General features: G+C 41.9%; 1 protein-coding gene across 2 annotated transcripts in view; it reads left to right on the top strand.

Annotated features, from left to right (window-relative positions):
* Dmgdh (dimethylglycine dehydrogenase) overlaps window positions 1–24,263 on the top strand; it is a 74,963-nt gene that overhangs the window by 45,245 nt on the left and 5,455 nt on the right. Inside the window, exon 15 of one of the 2 annotated variants that reach the window (XM_076927157.1) lies at window positions 22,340–22,474. The exons of the other annotated variant lie outside the window; for it this stretch is intronic. Coding sequence (XP_076783272.1) covers window positions 22,340–22,474 — 135 coding nt within the window. The remainder of the gene's footprint in view (window positions 1–22,339; window positions 22,475–24,263) is intronic. 2 annotated transcript variants of the gene reach the window in all.

Genomic DNA, 24,263 nt, shown 5'->3' on the forward strand with positions numbered 1-24,263 from the left:
CTGAAGTGGCTACTACTTTTGTGGTCACTGTGTTGGTTAATCATAGTGGTCACTGTCATGTCCACAGACACACTTATACACATGCACACACACACATGCACAGACACATGCATACACATTCAATGGACACATGCATGTGCAAACACGTTCATACACACATACACATTCAAAAACACATGCACACACAAACACTTATTTAAATATGCACACACTCACATAGACATCACAATACACTCACAATACACACATGTATACATGTGTACTCTCACACGCACCCACAGTCACACATATACATATACACACTCAGGCACGTATTCACATACACACAGGTACACACACATCGTGCACACACATCATACACACACACAGACATACACATGCACACATGCATAGACATACTCATACACATGCACACACATACACACATATGCACACATATGCATACACAATGCACACAAGCACATACATATATATCCATTTCTCAAGCATTTATTAAATACTGTTTCTGAACCTTACTAAGCTCCAGGTTAAAGATGCATTTCTGATGCCTATCATAACTCAAGAAACTTGAGTTTTCAGGAAGGAAGGTTGTAGGATGAGCCCCTAACCTGTGTTCTAAAAATACCATTCTGCATGAAGAGGGCCTGCAACAGCCCACAGTCCTGCCATCTTGTGGAAGTGAGCAGTGGCAACCCAAAAGAAAGAATTTTAAACCAGCAAAACAGGTCAACACAATCAAAAATGTGCTTTTAAAAACGTAACTAACTGTCTACTAGCAAAATAAGTCTTACCCTTGTTATTAACGGTATTTTGATTCGTTCCGAAAAAAGGTTATGTGGAGAGAAAATCAGCAGGCTTTGGTTATCATCGGAAATGGAACAATGCATTATTCCAGTCATGAGCAGAGGGAAAGCAGCCGCCTTGGGAGGCTCTAGACAGTCATGGAATTTTCCTTCACAATTACTGAATCTTTGGTCACCTCTAGGGCTAGAGAGATTTAAGTGCTGAAAGGAAAATTCTTAGGTATTACATATTTTCTCTTTATATTCCTCCTCCTCCTTCTCTTCCTCTTCTTCCTCCTCCTCCTTCTCCTCCTCTTCCTCTTCATTCTTCTCTTCTTCCTGTCTTAATTTTCTAGTCATAGAAACCGAATAAAACATGACATATATTGACCACAAGTTTGAAGAAAACACTGAGGCCAGAAGCCAGCAGTAGAGAAATATAAAATACTTACCAGGAGGGTGACAATGGCCTATAGATTCAGTGAGACTTAGCTACACTTGTTCTTTGAGACAGGGTCTTACATATCCCAACTGGCCTCATACTGACCAACCTCAGTATCAATCTAGTACCTTCTGGTGTGGAGATTGTAAGCATATACTATCACGGGATCAAACCAAGGGCTTCATGCATGCTAGGCAAGCATTCTACAGCTGACCCACGCCCCGGCCCAACATCAGCTGTTATTAAAATATCAAAGTGGCAGAATACGTGGATCCGGGCAGCAAATTAGAAAGCAAGTCTTAATAGGTGACGACGCTGTTGGCGGTATCTGCCACAAGGAGACTTGAGGTACCAGGAGTCAAGAAAACTGGCAGTTTTCATTGATGGCCAGCCTTGACATCATGGGCCTTGATTCTCCTACATTATATAGTGATTAAAAAGAAATCCCAAGGCCCACTCTCCACACTGCATGAATTAACATGAATCTCAGCCAGGCCCCAGTGATACAGATTTGCAACCCCAGCTACATACTTGCAAATTTGAAACTGGGGTGGGGGTGGGGGAATCTCAAGTTTAAGCTCTGCCTGAGCTACAGGATAACTGCAATGCTACCCTGGCAATGTAGGGAGACCCTGATTCAAAATTAAAACGTGAAAAGAGGGCTGTGAGTTGAAGAATTTTCCTTTCTGGGCTGCATAGGACCAGGCTAAAAGTTCTTGCAGCACAAGCATAAGGACCTGTGTTTGGAACCCTAGCACCCAGCTAAAGGGTTAGGGATGGTAGTGTGTCCAGGCACTGGGAAGAGATGGAGGGGACAAGAGGATCCAGGTTCACTGAGACTTCATCTCAAAAATTAAGATGGATATGTCTTAGTTAGGGTTACTATTGCTGTAATGAAACACATGACCAAAGCAACTTGGGGAGGAGAGGGTTTATGTGACTTACACTTCCATATCACTGTTCATCATTAAAGGAAGTCAGGATGGGAATTCAAAACATGGCCAGACCTGGAGGCAGGAGCTGATGCAGAGGCCATGGAGGAGTACTGCTTACTGTCTTGCTCCTCGTGGCTTGCTTAGTCTGCCTTCTTATAGAACCCAGGACCATCTGCCCAGGGATGGCACCACCCCCAGTGGGCTGGCCCTCCCCCATCAATCAGTAAGAAAAAGCCCTTACAGCTCAATCTTTTTTTTATTTTGTTTTATATTTTATTTACATTTAAGACGCCATCCCCTTTCCCCATTTCCCCTCCCTAGAAAACCCCTGTCCCATGCCCCGCCTTTCCTTTTTGCTTTTATACAATTTTTTTAAAAAAATGTTAATCAAAGGATTTATAAGTTTGGTAATGCTCAATCAGAAGCATAACCCAATACCCAACCTAGATATAAAAACTATCTTTGACTGGTGGAGACATGTGAACATCTGCCTCCATGCCCCCACTCTCTTTCTCTCTCTCATCACCTAGCTTCTCCTCTCCTTCATCTTCTCTCCTTACTCCATCTCTTCCTCTCAGTACTCCTTCCCACTTAGCTCCTCCTACATATCCCTCTTCCCTTACAGCTCAATCTTACAGAGGCATTTTCTCAGTTGAGGCTCCTTCCTTTCGGATAACTCTTAGCTTGAGTCAAGTTGGCATAAAACTAGCCAGCCCAGACTGATAGAGAAAGACACCAGACATCAATCTATGGCCTCTATGAGCACTCATGTTCACCTGGACCTGAACACGTACAAACTAATACACATGTATATACCATACACATATAAGAAGAGAGGAGGAGAGGGAGAGGAAAGGGGAAAGAGGGGAAGGGGAGAGGGAGAGGGAGAGGGAGAGGGAGAGGGAGAGGGAGAGGGAGAGGGAGAGGGAGAGGGAGAGGGAGAGGGAGAGGGAGAGGGAGAGGGAGAGGGAGAGGGAGGGGGAGAGGAAGAGGGAGAGAGAGTAAAGAAGTGGTCTAGAGATATAAGAGGAGTCTTGCTGTGTAGCCCAGGCTGGCCTCAAATTTGTGGTCATCCTATGTAAATTTGTGTAAATCCTGCTTCTTCTTATGTATGCTGGCCTTACAAGTGTATGCCACTACAGTTGACTTTCAACAATTTGTTTGAATGTAGTTATTCTGATGTAGTTGATTTGAGAACACCTGACCCAACCCCAGGCCAATGTTATTCTTTTAAAGGTTTTTTTTTTTTTTTTTTTTTTTTTCTTTTATTTATTTTAGAGGGGAGGGCACACACACTTGCCACACCATAGGTGGAGACAGAGGACAGTTTGTGGAAATTGCTTTTCTTCTTCCTCCACCATGTGGGTTCTAGAGATTCCACTCAGTGAGACTCTTTACTTGCTAAGCCACGTTGTTCACTCCCCACACTCAACCCCAAATTCTAAACGTAGGATCCAGACTGCTTCCTGGTGTCCCTGGTGAGTTGTTCTGTGTTGTTTCATTTTCTTGTTTTGATGTGTGCTGATGAGGACGCTCCGTTAGTTCTCTTAAGCACATGCTGAGTGGGGCCGCACAGCTGAGCAGCAGGGCTGATCAGAGCACGGTGTGTGGAGCGGCAGCGTCAGAGGGAGCTAGTAGGTCTGATATGTCACCCAGATCGTGCCCCACGTCTTTGTTCTGTTCTTTCAGAGGTGGGCAGCGAGGGCTCTTTTCCCTCGGGAAGGTAGTGATCAAGACGAGGGTCACACCTACAAGACAAACATGCTACCACCGAGTGACAGGCAGCACAAGTCCTGAGTGGGTTTTTAACATGTGTGTATGAAGAGAGTGGGTTTAGTCAGGAGTGACACTCCAGTGGAAGTTAGACAATTTCAGGTGTTGGTCCTTATCTCCATATTGTTTGAGGTAGGGTCTCTTATTGTCTGTCACTGTGTATACCAGGTGAGCTGGCCAATTAGAGGCCTGGGACTCTCCTGTCTCCTGTCAGACTTTACATAAGTTCGTATTAACTGAACCCAGGTCCTCATATAAACATTTTATCTACTGAACCATCATCTCCAGCCCTTGAATTTATCTATTTTTTATGTACAATTTTAATGCATACTTGGACATGTATATATAATACCACATGTATATATGTATACATGTACATATATATATACATGTATGTGTATTAATATTATATCTGTATATGTATATAATACTATGTGTGTGTATATTATATATGTGTATATGTGTGTATATATATATATATATATATATATATATATATATATATGTATTATATGTATGTGCACTGTGTGCATTCCTGTTACCTATGGAGTTGAGATGAGAAGACATCGGGTCTTCTGGAACTGGAGTTACAGATAGTGATGAGTTGCCACCTAGGTGCTGAAAACCAAACAAGATATTCTCTGCAAGAGAAGCAAGCAAGTTCTTTTAACTGCCGAGCCCCTGGGTGTTTTGTAAAAGTCACTCAACCCTATCTTTGTGACCAGAGAAAACAATTTAATTTTATTTAGTACCTGAGATTTCTAATCTGTAAAATGAAGCTTCCTTCTGTGAGCCTCAAATTCTACCAAAAAAAAAAAAAAAAAAAAACCAACAACAACAACAAAAAACCACTTGACATAGAGGTTGAAGCTATTACGTTGTCTGTATGATGTGTGTGTGTGTGTGTGTGTGTGTGTGTGTGTGTAATTGTGCCATTTTTAAATTACACCATCCATATTCTCTTACCCATTTTCATTGCTGAGTGATAAGGGAAAAAAAAAAGAAGAGAGGTTAGGTCTGAACTGAAGGATAGTTTATTATTCTCTAGACACCTGTCAGAATATATTACATTAATGACTATTGATTTATCATCCTCATATATATCCAATTTCAGTTATGAAACAATGTTTCTACCCTAAAAGCTCAAGTGTGCTCTTTGCTAACTGCTTTAAAACTTTTAACTCTGTGGAAACTCTGGTCTCAGAATAAATTTTAAGTAATTTTAGACTGATTCTCTTTTATGTATATCATTTTTATGTCAACAGCATATTGAACACAAAGTCATTGACATTTGAAGTAAACAGTTTGAAAGGTTTCATATGCATACTAAAATGAAATTATAATTGCAGTGAAGAGAGCATATCCCTTACCCTAGAGGCATGAGGAATAATGACAACCTTTTGTAATCCGCACTTCCCAACCTTTCTCACAGCTCCACCCAACCTCAGACACCCAACTATCTGCCTTCTGTCACTATAATTTATTTCCCCATCTTTTTAGAAGAAACGGAATGTCTATATAAATGGAATCAAGCAGGGTTCCAATGTCATTCTGTTGCTGTGATAAAATATCCTGGCGAGAAGCAATTTGGGAAAGAAAAGGGATTACTTTAGCTCACAATTTCAGAGTACAGTCCATCGTGTGGCTTAGTCATGGCAGGAAGAACTGGAGTGAGCAGGTCACATCTACAGTGATGAGCAGATGGAATACTGCTTTCTATAAACAACAACAACAAAAACTGTCGCCATGTAAGCAAATTCAATGTGTTTGCATCTTGGTGAGTGTAGACCCAAAGCACGAAGGAGCAGAGAGAGCCTACATCAGGCAAGAATAGCACTGAGTTCTTTCCACAGCAACACCCGTCTCAAACAAGGAAGCTTACACATACCCATGTAGGGGCTGGCCCATTGTCCAGGCTGGCTCTACACTTACTAGCCGCAGAGGAATCTCTTCTTCCACCTCCCGAGTGCTGGGATTACAGGCATGTATCACACTGCCTAGCAGCATCACTGCACAACTATTTCCATAAACATATATTTTATTTTCTCTTAGATAAATACCTAGGAGTGGAATTATTGAGTAAAATGGTAAGGATATGCTATAATTTTTATTTTATTTTATTTTATTTTATATGGTTGCATCATGCTTACTTGCTTGCTTGTGTGTGCTCAGTTTGATTTCTCCACTCTTATATTGTTCAGAAACCCCTACCTGGGGAATGATACCACCCACAGTAGGCTAGATCTTCCCACATCAATTAACTTAATTAAGATACCCCAACCCTGGATATGCCCATAGGCCAACTCAATGTAGACAATCCCCCATCAAAACCTCCTCCAGGTGATTCTAAGTTGTGTTGAGTTGACAATTAAAGATGACACATATGGCACATATATTTTTGGGCATAGATCTACTCGGCATAATTCAAGCATCATTCATGTTGTCACACGTTAGTTGGGAGATGAGGTAGGCATCTTTAGTGGCAAACTCCTACTTTATTATAACTTCAAACTGTCCTTTACTTTATTTTCAACCAATGAAAACTAAGCATGCTCAGAGCACCCTAGTCCACCATTTTAACCTTTAAATATAAGATCATATCCTTGAGGTTTAAAATGACTGGAAATATCTTAAATTATGGCTTACAACTGAGTTTGCTCAGCAGCGGGCCAGCCCCCACATGAGTGTGTGTAAGCTTCCTTGTTTGAAAAGGGTGTTACTATTCTTGCCTGATGTAGGCTCTCTCTGCTCCTTCATGCTTTGGCTCCACACTCACCAAGATGCAAACACATTGAATTTGCTTACATGGCGACAGTTCAGTCCTTTAGATACTAAACAGTATTCCATCTTCTTACTGCAATTTGTTTAAACACCGACTTGTTGAACATTTGTGTTGCTTCAGTTTAAGGCTATCACAAATAAAACTGCTATAAATATTTTTTAAATCATCTATTTAGAAGCAGTGTGTTTCATATTGGCCGGGCTGGCTCTACACTTACCGGCTGCAGGGGACTTTTCCCTTTCCACCATCCAAACTCCAGCTCCCGAGTGCTGGGATTACAGTCACGTATCACAGTACCTGGGAGCATTTCTGTACAGCTGATTCTATGAACATACATTGTATTTTCTCTTGGGTAAAACCTAGGAACTGAATTATTGAGTAAAACAGTAAGGATATTATAGCTTTTATTTTGTTTTTTAAAATATTTGTTTTTTATATATATATGAGTGTTGGGCTGTGTGTGTCACACACACACACACACACACACACACACACACACACTTATGCACCATGTGCATGCAGTACCCATGGAGGCCAGAAGAGGGTGGTGGAGTCCTTTTAATTGGATTGTTACTTGTTATGTGGGTGCTGGGAATTGAACCCCAGTCCTCTGGAAGAGCAGTCAGTGTTCTTAATTGCTGAGCCTTCCCTCCAGCCCCATGTTAATGTTTTAAGATGCTGATTTTTTACAAAGTGTATCATTTTTATTTTATATTTCTACAAACAGCATGAAGAAGTTTCACTTTCTCTACCACCTTATCAGATGTCTATTCTGGTCAGTCTCTTTAGTTAGAGCTATTCTGTGAGATGCAGACTGGCTATAATTTGTTTTCTTTATGGCTAATGATGTTGAATACTGTTGTATGTGCCTGTCTACTATTCCTGTCTTCTTTGGTAAATGTCTGGTCAGATCACTTACCCATTATCAGTGGGGTTTGCTTTCTTATTGTTGAGTTTTTCAAGTTCCTTATATATTCTACATATATGGTTTTTTTTTTAAAAAAATATTAGGTACATGCTTTAAAAATATTTTTGCAATCTGTATTATTATTTACTTTCTAAATTATGTCTTTCAAAGAGTTTTTAATTTATAAAATGTAATCAATTGATCTTTAACATGGTTCATATTAAAGTCAGCTCTCAGCAGCACTGGCCACATCTCCAATACTCACAGGCGCCTAGACAGCACATTGCACAACACAGATAGGACATTCCTATGACTGTTATGCCTACCAAGCCTTTCCTAGAAATATCCAGGTTCTCCTGGGACCTGGAAGATGTGAAGAGTGTGCTGTTGAAAACTTGTGCTTCCAGTTGAAACAAAAGACTAGCTGGTGTGCCCCAGTGTGAAGATTTAAAGGGAACTGGGTTCTTAAGATTATCATTTTCTTTGAATCTACGTAGGGATGCTCTTTGTGAGCCTTGTACCGTGAGCTCCTCTTCACTGGCATGTTCACCCTCATCATATATACCAGGCACCATTGAAGGAAACGAAACCCTGTGATACTCAGAACAAGCTAGCCCTCTACTGCTGGGTTATACATTTTGTGTGCTGGTACAGATGACGAACGTTCCCACATTGGGATGAGTCACATATCGCAGAACGGCTTTTAAGACCAGCAAGGTAACCAGCAAGGTAGGAGAGAGAGATGTTTAGATGCACAGTTGAAAGTAATAGTGGATTAATAGTTAATTTGTTCCACCAATATTTATTTAGTTCCTGTTAACCAGCTACTATACTAGGTGACCAGAGTGTCATTTTACCTGCATTGAGGCGTCATAGAATTTGCTCAAAATTCACAAATATGTATCCATTTCCAGCATAACAAATTCAAATCTCATGGTTGCATTGCCAAGACCTATATGTTTTAGAATCACCACAGATACTTTTTAAGTAGATCTAGAGCAATTAATAATGGCACAGGGCAGCTCTCTTAACCTCAGCTCATTAGGATCCGGCAGCAACTACGAATAAGTAAATATTAAGGTTAGTGTTATACTGACTTTCTGCTGAATTCTGGTTAGAAGAAGAAAGAAGTTACAAAGAAGCAATTGGATATTGTTAGTTAATTTTGTAATCATTTTAAATGGACAAAACAGAGAGAATCTCGGTGATAACAGAGAGTTGAGAATAATCAATGAACGCCCACGAGGTCTATAGGTGACATTAACTTTGAGATTGTTACTGCCGGTCTGAGCAGTTGTCAGTATACTATAACTTAAAGCTATAAACAAACATAAATACTAGAAAAGGTAAACTAAGTTCATTTTAGATGATGTAGCTCCTTACTTCTAGATGCAAACTTTTGTTTTTTTCCAAAAATACAAGTAAAAAGCAATAAGGAAAACGTGATCTCATGCCAGGAAATAAAATGCAAACAATTCCTCATGCCCAGTGGAATTTCAAACCTCACACATTTTTGAACACACACATATATATGCATATATAGAGATATTTATAAACTAGATATACTTTCTTATTATAGTTATTAAAGATGAAGAGAATAAACAGCAAATAGTTTTTTATTATTTAAATCATTTTAGGGATCACAATATGAAAACTACTCATTTGAATAAGAGTCATTTGATATCAAAGTTCAATAACACAGTAAAAAACCATGGTTCCTATTAATTGATTCATCAGTTGATTGAAGGGGAGGGCATACATGTGCGTTGGAGGCGAGAGGACCACTTGCTGGGGTTGATTCTCTCCTTCCTTCTACCATGTGGGTCCTGGGGATTACTGTCAGATCGTCAGCTGTCAGCAAGTGCCTTTGTTCCCTGAGTCCCATCAAAGCCTCAGCTGCTCTTCTGGGTGATGATTTTAGTTCAGATCCAAGATCTGTTGCTTGACCCAAAGTCTTAGGGACAGCCATCGGTGTTTTCTTCTACAAACTGTAAACATTTATGTTAAAAAAACATATTTGTTATTTTGAAACAAGGTTTGAAACCACCTTCTTATATCTAGGTCTATGATTCACCTTTTGGTTGATTTTTATATCCGTTGTAAGGTGTGGATTAAGTTTGTTTGCACGTGGCTCTCCAGTTTCCAGCAGTATTTGTTGAAAAGGCTACACCTTGCATACTCACCGCATTTGTGTAAGGGTAGGACTCAGCTCTGGTCCTATTCCTGGGCTCTGCCATGTTCTACCAAACTACTAGTATTTTCTGATTCTATACCCATACCCATATCTATCTATCTATCTATCTATCTATCTATCTATCTATCTATCTATCTAGTTTAAGTAAGATTAATTTTGGCTAGTCTAGGTCTTTTGGGTTTCTCATAAATCATAGAATCAGATTGTCAATTGATTTGTTTAAAGCCCTATTGTGATTTTGACTGGGAATACATTGCATCTATAGGTTAATTCAAGTCTTTCAACACTTGAACAATGTATATCTCTATGTCCATTTAGATCATCACTAGTTTCTGTCAGAAATATCTCATAGATTCCAGTATGCAAGTCTGTATATCCTTGTACATGTTCATACCTAAATATTTCATATTTTAATACTATCATAAATGGGAAACAGCTCAGTCGGTAAAATGCATGCTGCCCATGATATCAGGACCTGAGTGAGGTTCAATTCCCAGCTCCTACATAAGAAGCCAGGCATGGCTGTGTGCACGTGTAATCCAGTACTGGCTAGGCAGAAACAAGAGATCTTGGGGCCTTGAAGGCCAGATGTTCTAGTCTATTCACTGGGCTCTGGGTTCAGTGAGAAACTTTGTCTCCAAAAACAAGGTGGCGAAAAATAGAGGAAGATTTTTGCCACCAGTCTTAGTTTTCATTGTGCATACACATGCATGTGCACCTTCTACAAGAATGCACACACCCACATACCTGTACACATACATATACACATGTGCACCCCCACAAGAGCACACAGATACACGTCTACATTCATATACACACATACAAATGCACACACACACCTCCACACCTCCACACACACTTGAATAAAAGAAAAGGTACTTTTTATACCTTTCAATCTTACTAACCCTACTCAGTAGTTCTAGTAGATTTTTTTTGTAGTTTATGTCAGATTTTTGACACAGACAACCACGTTGTCTAAAAAATATGGCTTCTCGTTATTTCTTCTAAAACCTTGTTTCTTTTTCTTACCTTACTGTTCTGCTTAGACCCTCCCTCAGTTCAACCTTTAATAACAAACATTGAACGGAAGTGGTGATGGCAAATACCTTGCCTTGGTCCTGACCTTGTGTGGAAACCGCCCATTCCCCATCCCCAGGGACCATGTTCACTGTAGCTTTTTCGATCCTGTTTTGTATCGGGTTCAACTGGTCCCTGCTGTTCCTGGTACTTTTAATTGGGAGTAGATAGTTTTATCAAAGGCTTTTTTTCACATCCAAGCAGCTAATTTTTTAATATTTAATTGTATTTATTTTCTAAGATTATGCCTTTTTACTTTAGGAATAAAATTAACTTTGTGGTTACAATTGATTTTTTTAAGATATTGTCAGGTCTTATTGGATCATTTCTAAGTCAATTTCACAGATATGATCTCCTCGAAAGGGCTTGAGCATCTGAAATTATTATACTTGTTCAAAAAAGGTAAGCTTATTCTATTTATTTCTTTTGAGCAGAGCGGTATACTTGAATTCAGGAGCTAGAAATACAAGCTATGCTTTATGGTTTTAACTTTCTACGCTTAACTCGGGTCTGGCACATGAAGAATGCTCAGTAAATATATTTTGTTGAAAGCAGTGTCCAGAAATGCTATTAGGAAAGCAGAGGTGCCCATCACAAACGGGTTTTCTTGTCAGCCAGCCTGAGGAGTGATTTAAGGCTTTTGAGAAAGAAGTGACACTCTGCTGATGGAAAACCGATTAAAAGAAAGTTGTCCGTGTGACAGGAAGCTCTTTTCCCCAATTACTGAAGGAGTCTAGTGGAGAAAGGGCAAAGGCGTCAGCTGAGCAGAGACTGTAGGGTGGAAAAGGAAGTAATGTGAACAATATTAGGAGATAGCATGGTGCTCACCCGAGGGGCTACACGTGAAGGAGTCGGGGGAAAGATAAGGGATGTCAGCATCTGGAAACACAGGACAGATGTGGCTGGCAAACTGGGAGGACTTGTGGATGCAGAATAACCAAGTGGAAAGGTCTGGAAGGCAGCTAAGCCTGTGCGTTTGGAGCTCTGTTCTGGAAGTAGGGGGTTGGGTTCTTTGGCTACGCATTGGGCATTAAAGGCAGGGGGTGTTTGGAGCTCCTGTGGACCTGCCTTGCAATAGGGTTTACCATGCTCCAGGGTACCAGCTGCCTCAGCTGCAGACTCTTAGCAGCAACTAAGCAGGGTTGTTCAGTGGCCTCTTCTACTTGCTAGTGGTACAAGACAAACAAGGTATTTCATCTGTAAACACCTCCGTTCTCTTAGATAACGAAAGCATAAACCCCACTAGCTGGCTATGAGCCTTTGATGAGCTAAGGAACATTTGTCACCTCACTAAACATCAGTCGCTTTCCATCTGATTAAAGCCGAGCTAAATGAAGTGCTAGGAGAAAGGAGCCAGACATGAAAGTCTCCCATCTCCGGGCAGTGGTGGCGCACACCTTTAATCCGGGCACTTGGGAGGCAGAGGCAGGCGGATTTCTGAGTTCGAGGTCAGCCTGGTCTACAGAGAGAGTTCCAGGATAGCCAGGGCTGTTACGCAGAGAAACCCTGTCTCGAAAAGAAAGAAAGAAAGAAAGAAAGAAAGAAAGGAAGGAAGGAAGGAAGGAAGGAAGGAAGGAAGGAAGGAAGGAAGGAAGGAAGGAAGAAGTCTCTCAGCAAGGAAGGCTTTAGATTGCTGAAGGGACTCAGCTTTTCATACGATTTCCTAGATACTTGTTTGGACTATACTTAAAACACAAAATGGGCACTTGCTTTTCTCTCTACTCCAGCCATCCCTGTGGTGGGGAGATAGTGAAGCCCCAGCCACTCCAGCACACAGAAATCTCCATGTTCTGGAGAACAGCACAGGATTTGCTTCTGAGCGCGCGGCATCCTCCTGTGCACTTCACAGTCACAGAACTCATAACACAACACGAATGCACATAGGGACAGCTTGTAGTTTAGTGAAGTGACAAGAAAATGTTTGCAGAAGTTTAACACAAGGGCAGCTTTTATTCCTGAACATTTTTTTGGTCAGGACATTTTTGGTGGTTGACTGACCTTACAGAATTTGCAGATGGTCAACTGTATTGTGAGAATGCAAAACCTTAGCTGTAACTGAAGTTAAGACCCAAAGCATTCGAGACAAAGCCAAAGGTCCAGGCTACTGTTTTCTTTTGAATAAGAAGCTTCAAAGCCTAACTAGTATTTCCTTTAAAATTGAATTAAAGGACTGGAAGGTGGCTCAGTGGTTAAGAGCACTGACTGTTCTTCCAGAGGTCCTGAGTTCAAATTCCCAGCAAGCACATGGCTCATAACCATCTGTAATGGTATCTGATGCCCTCTTCTGGTGTGTTTGAAGAGAGTTACAGTGTACTCATATACATAAAATAAATAAATAATTCTTTAAAATTGAATTGAACGAAAGTCACAGAATGCATGTTATGTGGACTCTTTTAGCTTTGAAAAATTCTGGTTTGGTTTAAATAGTAACTATCTTGGTGACTGGTCTGCTTTAGGCATGTTTTAGATGTTTTGCTTAGTTTCTAGATTGTCTTGTTGAAACTTGAGACAGGATTTTATTACTTAGTCCAAACTGGTGCTACACCCTAATCCTCCTGCATCCGCCTCCCAAGTGCTAGGATCCAGACATGTGCCACTATCCTTGCTCCTTCGGCTTCTGTCCTCTCTCCTCCTTCCTTGCACCCAGCAAAGTCCCCTTTCTTGCTCCATTAAAGACTTTTGGGGGCAAGGAATTCTTGTCTGGCTAGTAATTTTAGCTAGGAAAATGCTGGTGAAGTTGTTTCTCAGCCATCTGTGCTAAGGGCCAAGAGGGAAAACTTTATGTATGTGAGAGAGTTCATTCTCCAGCCAAGGACAACAGCTAAATTTATTATTTAACATTTGCTACAAAGGGCCTATTGAAGATGTGCTTGGCTGTATAGCAAAAAAGAAAAAGAGAGAGAGAGAGAGAGAAAGAGAGAGAGAGAGAGAGAGAGAGAGAGAGAGAGAGAGAGAGAGAGAGAAGCTCACCAGGACTGAAGCCCAGGCTTGAGCTTAGTTGTTCAATCTCTTTGTTACTGCAGGAAGATTTCCGGCCTTCTCTGGCCTCAAGGTTCTTATAATACATCGAGACTGGCCCCACGTCACATGGAGCTGAAGGCTTCTGTGGTTCTTCTAACCCTGGATAGGAGATAAGTAAGACTGTGGTTTGTCTTGATGGGGAGAAGGCTAAGTCAACCCTTTTCCCAAATGAGCGACTCAGAGGATGCTGTCTCAGCATCTGAGTCACTCAGATGCACTGACGGCCGAACAGCTGTCCAAAGGTTTGTTACAGTTGACACAGGCTCAGGCCAGCAGTGGTCACAAGCTTTGCAAGGAGGCCTCCTCCAGGCTGCCTCCAGCAATGCTCTGGGCTCATTTTAAAGGAGAAGCTTTTCAAGTGTGCGTGAGGGACAGTGGCAGGAACCTGCCACCTGGATTCTCAACTTCATTCTGTCCCTTGGAGAAGCTGGTAACCAGCAGGAGTCTCCACTACTGCCTATAAACCTGAAAAATGTAGAACAGGATTGAGGTGCCCACGCCTGGTTCCTGGGGATTCTGGTGGTGGGATGCAGAACTTAGAACTTATTTCTCTATAATATTTGAATTTAGAGAATATGAGCCAAACACTTAAACTATTGACACCTTTGGATTTTCTAATGGCATTTTACTCCATATGAGTGGGAAAGAACGACCAGAGGCCTTTGCCCCATCCTCTCCTCTGGCCTAGGGAGGACCCCTCTTCCAACTCCGTATGGGAATCTTACTCCTCTCCAGTTGTCGGACTGAACTACATGTGTCTTCAAGCACTTGATTGCCCTAAGACTCACTCCCCTAAAAATACTTTCTTTGATTTGCATTAGCATTTAGACAGCATGCATGCCACTGACAGGGCTAATAGCGGGTGAATAATTGCCTCTCACTTAACACCTACTTTGTGTATGTCTGGATGCTATATCTAGTGTGTATTACAGGCGGGTGCCTTCATGGCATTTATTGATACTTAAAAGTAATAACATTAAAAAAAAAACCATGTCAAGACTATTTTTAAACTGAAGTCCCACTGCCCCAGAAATCTGTACATTTCTCAAAGATATCAACTGCTGATTATATAGGTGATTTATCAATAACTTATTAAACAGATATATTTCTGTTCGGGGGTCATTCTGACAGTATCACTTCTAATTACTGCATAACCTTCAGACACCTGTCTTCTCATTTATAATTGATTAGTAGGTAGTAAAGTAGAATCTACCATCTTGGGAGGCAAGCCAAATAAAACGGGCGAAATCTCATGACAGCACTTTAAGTCTTTCCAAGTTGGGAGCCCAGCTAGATTGGAAAGGGTTGTTTGAAAGGCAGAGACTAGCTTCACTCTGTACCCTGGGTGTGTATCAGTTACTTTACTCATTGCCGTGAGAAAATGCCAGATAGAAACAACCTAAAAGAGGAAGATTTATTTTGGCTCAGGGTTTCGGAGGGCTCACTCATGCATCTGAGTATAACATCATGGTGGTGAGAACATTTGGCTGGGGAATTTCTCCACCCCATGGCCAACAGGATGTGGAGCAAAGCTGGAGTTAAAAGAGGGCACCAAGACAAGATGTGAGCCCCTAGAACATTCAATCAGCCATGCCTTCCGGGGACAAAAATCTATATATGGTGGTTTGTGTCGCCATGCAACTGAGCCTCAAGTTATTCTCTTATGAACTGGTGTACCCCTGTGGTACTACCTCAGGGTTACTGTGAGGATGGCTGATTTTATGAACACAAGCTATCAGACACATAGTCGGTGCCTAACAAACCATAGATGTTACTTATCAACAATTAATTAGTCTTTACTGAATTATTGCTGCTATTTTGTTACTGGAAATTTTGGGGAGTTCCACTTGGGGAGTCACCTGTTACTAAGGAAATTGGCACCCATATCAGGGTTCTTAGTCTTGTTAATAAAAAGAATTTAAGAACTGACTCAGAAGAAATCTTAAGGACCGTTTTATTAGAATTAAAAAAAAAAAATGGCAGGGTAGCTACCTATAAATCTCAGCCACTCCACAGAGGAGGGGGTTGGAGAAGAGGCAGAGACAGCTGTGCCTTTTCTAGGCAGCCATGTTGAGGAAGCAGGAGTTAGGGGGCAGGGGCTGAGGTGGGAAAATAACAGCACACAAAGAAAGGAAAGAGTCCAGAGTGTCTAGGAAAGCCTGCCTAAGTTTTGTCAAGTGTCTAGAAAAAGGACAAAGATCAAAAGGAGAAAAAGAAAAAGTTATACTTCTATCAGTAATTCAGAATAGTGAGCAGATGATCCCCAGACCCATGGCTACAGTTCCAGATTTAACTTCACCAGCAACAGGCTTTCTAGGTAAGAAAAATACATCATCTCAAAGGGATAATTATTCCTCCCATCTCTTTATCAGGGCTTAACATATACACCAACCTCCCTGAGCCAGCAAAACATACTTTTTGTTACATTTTCACCTTGGCCACAGAAACATCTTTCTTTCAAATGGTCTTATCTGGGCTACTGTCACATTCCTTCCTTTGTAGAGGCAACCACACAGTCATTTAGGAATGGCTGGAGAGCTAAGTAGTTAATGCTATGTGCTCGGTGTTTAAGAGCATGCAGCTGTCTTGCTGAGGACCAGTTCCGTACCCACTACCCACATCAGGTGGCTCACCTATTATCACTGGTATCTCCAGCTCCAGAAGCTCTGGATGCCCCGGGCACCTGAACTCACATGTATACACACCCCTTCCCCTGCCACACATACATACACACATATACACTTAAATATAAAATAAACCTGTAAACATATACAATCACTTAGGTTAGCACTGAGATCGGGGAGCAGATATAATCTACTTCAGCGTGTGCACTTACAGGAGATAAGAAATTGGAGCTCCCTTCTTGCATTCTTGGCTGGGACCAGGGTCATTCCTGGAAGTGCTTTCGGAGTTAGGGTCTCTAAAGTATCTAGAACGATGTTATCTCGGTGCTATCCCTAGTTCTTATCAGGTTTTTTTTTTCAGATAAAGTTTCCTTCCATGCCCTTTTGCTTGTCTTACCTGCCGATGGCATGCCCGATGCCTCTCCTTTCCCTTGGTACAATTGTGTATGTGGCAAAGGCAGAGTTAGGCTGTTGTCCAGCTTCCCGTCTCCATCCTGTTCTTAAATGCTTTTATTAGCAAGACTAAGAACCCTGAAAGGGGTGCCAATTTCCTTGGTAACAGGTAGCTCCCCTGGTGGAACGCCCCTAAATTTCAGCAATAAAATAATAAGTCATGATTCAGTACCCGAGTCAGTAGCTCTCATGCACTGTTCCTTGTTTCTAAAAGCCATGGTCACGGTCGGTTCCTATGACCTCTTCCGGGCTAGAACAGTCATTGACTTTAGTGGCTCAGTGAAGTAGACTCAAAGTGGAGGACTAGAACAGGCTCTCTGTTCTTTTTCCTGCATCACCCCCAATGTCCTCCCAATTCTAGTTGTCTCTCCCAGCACTTTCCCTCCACCCCTCCCCCTGCCTGATTCTTCCCCAGTCCACCTACAAAATCTATGCTATTTTCCATTCCCAGGGAGATTACGCAACCCTCCCCTCTGAGTCTTCCTTGTTACCAGTTTTCTAATGGTTTGTATGTGGCTGAGCTGGTTCTTGTCTTTCAGACCCCAGCCTGTCATCTGTGTTGCTGTGAAGGTCAAATCATAATGTAGACTCAAGCACTTTTGGTCAAAGTTATGATGGAACCCTCTATTCAAACCTCAGCTTCAGCACCTCCTGCTGTGGAGTGCTCTCCTGACAGGATGCTGCCTGTCCTCAGCCCCAATTGCTCAACCTTCCGAGAGCGCCCTCTGAGCACACCTCCATTATAGAATTATAGCATGCATGTCTGCGTTCTGCCTTCACACATTACTAATTAGGTTATTTCTCCCCCGGTTAAATGAGCCAATCCAAGACAGATTAGATTAGATTAAACGCAGGTTTATTGGGAAGCTGCTCTCGGACTTCCCAAGGACCAAGGCCAGGGAAGTCACCATAGGAGGAGAGAAAGGGTCGGGGAGGGAGGAGACCAAAGTGTCTGGATTATAGAGGAAGGGCCTCTGGGAGAAGGGCAGCCCAGTCTCTGGGCTGGAAAGTTCAAGGTTGGGGGCAGGATATGGCTGGTAAGGACTAAGGATGCTGGGAGAACCTGGAGGCCAGGTCTGCTTTGATATGTAAAATATACACCTCAGTCCCTTGTCCCAGGGTCTGAAACCAAACAATTAGATGCTCTTCATTTTAAATATAAGAAACATCTGTGCTATTCAGACTCCTGGATAGCATTCCTATCTTACACGGGTACTGCTGCCTGCTGTGCTTTCCTGCAGCCTGCTCGCCATGTCTGCAGGCGTCTCCTGCTTGTCTGTGTTCTTCCTACCATGCTAAAACATGAATGGTTTCAGGACTAATTATGTTGTTCTAGGGGAGAAGGAGTCCACATTTCTCCAGGAGCGTCACTGAGGTGACAAGACCATGTTCTACATAAGAAGTGTCTGACACACAACAGGGCTTCACAGATGAATCCACACTTGCTAGGAAATTCTTTTTGTTTGGGGTTTTGGGGGAGGATGGTGTAAGATACTATCTCATTGTGTAGCCCTGCATGTTCTGGAACTCACTATGTAGACCAGGCTGGCCTCAAACTCACAGACATCCACTGGTCTCTGCCTTCCAAATGCTGAGATTAAAGGCTTGCACCACTATGCCTGGGTCTGCTAGGAAATTCTTGAATAGCATACTGCCAAAAGCCCTCGAGATTGAACCAATTTCTAGTCATGAAGACTCAGGTTCCATGACAGGAGATAAGGAACAATTTCAGAGCCACCAGCATTCTGCAAATGGCACCGTGTAAGGTGCTATCCACTCCTGTGTTCTAAGTGCCTTCCACCCAGTCCAAGGCGCTTTTATTTTTCCACAGGTGTTTCCTGTGAGAAAAAAAAGATTATGACTAACCCCCAATATCTTTCATCTGTTGTAGAAAGCTTTCTTTAAAAAAAGAACAAAAGCTTTTGTCATCATAGAGGGTTTTTTTTTTGTTTGTTTTGTTTTGTTTTTTTTTTGTCTGTATTTGGAGACAGTTTAACTGTAGTGAACATTATGTTACTATGACTTTAATTTTATAACCTAGGTAGATGGGCCATAAAGTAATGAAAGATAATGAACATGTGAAAGCTTGAAATATTCTTTGTATCATTTGTTAGAGGGAAAAATATATATAAATATCTACAATACTCTTATCTAAAAACATAGAGTATATAACTACGGAGAGTGCACTAGTTACTTTTCCTTTTGGTGTAATAAAATAGCCTAGCAAAGGTCTTAAGGAAGGAGGGGCTCATTTAGGCTCACAGATCGAGGGAACAGAGTACCATAGAGCGCAAGGCAAACCAGGAGGAGCTGGGTTGTGTAAAGGGAGGTTCTGATTTGTCGGTAAAGAAGGCTGGGAGCCAATTGCTGGGAGCAAGGTTCAGGTGGGACTTCCAGGTTCCAGGGAGGGAGAGAAGCGCCCTTTTCTGTCATGCTTTGAAGGAAAAAGGATGCAGCAATCATGTACGGCTTCGGGGAGAGGTAGGGGACTCTGCTATGGGCGGGTGGCCGAAGTTGTTTGGCAGGGGCTAATTGGAACAAGTCACTACGTTTACGGCGGAAGGAGAGACAGAGATAACAAACTGGTAAGGGCACGCATTTCCAGGCAGGAGAATTTGCTCCCAGTAACGGTACATAGCAGGCAAGTTAAGGTAACAAGGCCGAGTGTGTGTCTTTTATCCGTGGATTCAAAAGGAAGCTGGGTTAAGCCAAGCTAGGTGGAACAGAAGGGAGCCGGGAAGGGCACAAAAGGCCGTAGCATTTTTTAAAGACTACACACAACAGGGTCACATCACACTCAGAGTAAGGAAGCAGAGGAAGGGCCAGCAAGATGGCTCTCTGGATAAAAGTGATTACCACCGAACCCGAGTTTAATCCCTGAGACCTCACAAAGCAGAAGAAAAACACCGACTCCCTGACCTTGGTCTCTGACTTCCACAGTACACTGTGGCACACAGCTACCCTCTCACTCCTCCCCAACACACATGTAGATTGACAAATGTTTTTTAAAATCTTTGTTAAAAAAAAAAAAAAAAAAAAAGTCAAGAGAGAGGGAGGAGCTCCTGTTCTCCTTTTGGTCCAGTCCAGGGCCAGAGCCTACAGAATGGAGCCACCCACAGTTGAAATGAGCCTTCCTACCCCAGGGAACCTAATCTAGATAATTCTGCACAGGCATATTCTGGGACATGTTTAGGTGATTCTAGATTCTGTCAAGTTGGCAATGCTAAGCATTGCACAGAAGATATTAAAGAAATGTATCAAAGTGCTAATACCGTTGTGTGTAGGTAGTATCATTGTTATCATTGAGGACACTTCACTTGCTTTGTGTTGTCTATGTTTTCCAGGTGCTACAGTAAGCATTGACTATATATATATATATATATATATATATATATATATATATACATATATATGTGTATATATATGTGTGTGTGTATATATAAATAATATATATTATATATATTTATATTATATATTATTATATATATAATTTATTGATTTATATTATATATAATTTATTAATTTATTGTATGTGCACACACATATTTTTTGGAGGTCAGAGGACAACTTGAGGGAGTAAGTTTTCTCCTTCTGTTGTGTGGGTTCTCACTCACAAACTCAGGTCACCAGGCTTGGTGGCAAGTGTCTTTACCCTCTGAGCCATCTCACCAGCCCCTAATCAGGAGACTCTTAAGCCTGTATAGTTAATTCCCTTAGGAAACTTTTTTTTAAAAAAAAAACAAAAAAATTATGAATCCAAATAACTCAAATTCTTTCTGTGATCTTCCTCCTCAGCTCCTCCTGTAGTAATTATCTCACGGCCTGATCTTTCTTTACATGTTCATGCTCTGAGCTTGAAATAAATCCGGTTTCACCATCTGGGTCACGCTGTGAAGGGAGAGAGAACCGGACTTTGGTTTTGTACAGTATTTAAACCTCGGTAATGGAAGCCTTCTTCAGCATTCTGCGCAGGTCACAGCTTATATTTGCAGTCCTCACAAGAACCACGTGCGTCCTGGATGCCTCACTCAGGAGTGATGAGGGAGCATCAGGTGGAGGGGGTGTGAGGACCTCTCCTGCTAACCCTCAGAGGCCATGGGTTATTACACACAATCCTGAGTGTTTTGTGTTGAGAAATCACTATATAAATCTTAAGTTCTGGCCATGGAGGACATCTCTGGAATGGACTGTTGTTCTCTTTTTGACTAGTGAAGAAACTGAAGTCTGAGGTTGCTTCTTTGAGTTGGGGATTTGTTGCTGGTTTTGGTTGATTTGGCTTTTGTTTCTGAGTGTGGTTAATGTATGCTAACAGATTTTGAGGCTTTTGTTTTTACATCTTTCAGCAGAGGTAGGCTTTGTGTATTGAATCCCCTCTTTACCCCATAAGACACACTTACATAAGCTGTTTATCTTCTCGCCTGCGGACTACTCCTGTCTCCTGGGCAGTGTCCTTGCTCTTAGCCTCTGAGTTGCGAGTTTGCCTCATATTATCTAAGGTCCCCTGGCATTCTGGCTGGGTAGGGTTATCTTCTTCCTTTTATTATGTCGTGTCCCCAGTGTTCAGTTATTGCTTGTCTGTGTCACCTGCTGAGCTGTGGGGCATGTGACTAGTTAATGATGGGAAAATCTTCAAATTGGAACAGGAGTGTCATCTGTCATGTGTTTCCTGGAAGAAGGGGGGAAAAGAGGTAAAGAGGCAGGTTTCAAGAACAAGATCTTTGTTACAAATGCCTGCACCTGACTCCCTTTGTGACGCCACAGCCTGGCATGATGCCTCACTCGGCATCATCTAGCTTGATGTCTAGCTCAAATGTCTCCTGAACAAACTAATGAGGGTAGCTTAATAGGTTAATACATCCCAGGGATTGTTACTCTGAAGGAGAGGGGAAACGTAGCATGTGGGGGATGGAGCGTGTTCTTTTGGTATTACATGTTTTTTTTTTTAAAAAAAAAAAACAGTCTGTTTTTTATACAATGCTTCCAATGGGTAGAAATTGAGACATACTTTGTTCAGATAGCTGATTCCACTGCCCAGACTCATTAGATATGGAGGCTTCTTTCATAACCCACTATCATGGTACCATGCTTTATACTTTTCTGCTGAGGAGGTTCTGGTAAAACTGTCAGCCCAAGTTATTACATTAAGTCTAATGTATTCCCAAGGAATAGGTGGCTGATACTGTCATTTGGGCACTAAGAAATATTTGTCTAGATGTTTGATCCAATCTGTGTTTTTATTTAATGGGTAATTGGTGAGAAAATAGCAAAGGCACATTTAAATGCTTGCATCTCTAACCTTGTCACGGAGTCTGAGCTCTCATTCATCATCATTATCATGAATCCCTGCAGCCAGCCGACTTCACAGGCAAGCAAGCACTGAGGCAGATTAAAGCCAAGGGGCTGAAACGGAGACTGGTCTGCCTCACCTTGGCAACGGAGGATGTGGATCCAGAGGGAAATGAAAGCATTTGGTACAAGGGCAAGGTGAGTACCAGGGCCACCACATCACCCACGTCCGAACTTCTCCATGCAGTACTAGGTGCTTTTTGGTTTTTTTCCTAATGTATTCACTTATTGAAAGGATGGCACACTTGATTTCTGAGCTGACATTAAAGAAACAGAAAGTAATTAACTGACAAGAAACCAGAAGGCTGCTCTTTTTTTTTTTTTTGCAAGCAGAAGAATCTATGTGCATTAACAATATATATAGTCAACAGTTTTTTTTAAATATTGAGAAGCAATATATCTTTATATCTGTGAATGCAAACGATGGCTTTTATAAGGATTTGGTGATCTGATTTAATTTCTCAAGAATCTCTTTAAAAGATAAGATCGGCATAACAACCACAAATCCGAGTGAACACATCCTGACAGGCCTGCAGCTTAGAGGATGATCTGAGAAGCACCTGCCATCTGGTTCTTCAGGAAAAATACAATGACCACCTCCCAACTTTGCATTGTTAATGTCATTCTGGAAGTCGGTATAACCAGGGTTAGGGGGGCAGCCCATCCACAGGACCCCATTCCCTTCACCTTTCTATTTGCAAAGCCCAGCATGGCTCAGCATTTGGATGTGATCTGGCTGCTGAGGCAGTGGAGAGAGAGAGAGAGAGCACTGGCCCTTTGAGCCTCTTCCAAGAGCTGTTTATTCTGTGTGGAGCAGGGTGAGCTTCATTAATGCACAAAGCTCAGAGATCCTGGACCCACAGTTTTTCTCATCCACTGCAGGGTCTCTGATGTTTTCCTCCATTTTCTCCACCCCTTCAGTGGCGGTGGCAGGATGGGGAACCTGTGGCATCCAGTCAGAACCTCACTGAACACACACACACTAAGGCACACGCCATTTGACGTAGAACTGATGTGGTTGACCTGCCCTACACACAGGGATTTTTTTCCACATTTGCTTGTTTAGTTGTACAACATTCCCTAATAGATATGTGTGACCATTTCTGTTGTAAATATGAGGCTTTGGGGCTCAGAGAGATTGGGTACATTCTTTTGAGTTGCTAGTGATTGGTGGATAGAGCTGAACTCAGTCTACCTATATTTGGGCTTTGATTCTTACCCTTCCCTAGAAAGAATGCTGACTATCCCGGTTTGTCCTCTTTCTGTTCTTGCTGGTATACCCCTGAAGTCACTTTGCAACTTAATTGTATGCCGAAGCTCCCCATCTGGGCATGTTATCACACACAGTGAAGCTAACAGGCTTACCCCAGGCCTCCACCTCCCTTCTGCCACACCAGGCTTGCTCATCTGTGTGAATGGCTCCTCATGGCTTTCCCCGCCCCCTTTCTTTATCCCTCGGTTCAGGCATGGGTTCTTTGCCTTTTTAAAGATCTATTTACATTCTTTTATGTGTATGAGTGTTTTGCCTGCCTGTATGTATATGCATCACCTGTATGCCTGAAGCCTGCAGAAGTCAGAAGAGGGCTTTGGGTCCCCTGGAAATGGAGTTACAGAGAGTTGTGAACCACCATATGGGTATTGAGAATCAAAGCTGGGACCTCTGCAAGAGCTACAAATGCTCTTAGCCACTGAGCCATCTCTCCAGCTCTAGACTTCATTTCTTAACACACATTCTTAGCTAGGAATTCTGGTTATCCCAGGATTCAATAAACTAAAGCAGGAAGCTTGTCATTTTAAGGCCAACCTGAGATATGCAGTGAATTTGAGGCCAGCCTTGGTTACATAGCTGAGTTTACATATATATATATATTTTTTTTTTGGTTTTTTTCTTTTCCTATGATTTAGAGACAGGGTCTCATGTTAAATG

Source organism: Arvicanthis niloticus, chromosome 29, assembly GCF_011762505.2.
Source record: "Arvicanthis niloticus isolate mArvNil1 chromosome 29, mArvNil1.pat.X, whole genome shotgun sequence".
Lineage (NCBI taxonomy): Eukaryota > Metazoa > Chordata > Mammalia > Rodentia > Muridae > Arvicanthis > Arvicanthis niloticus.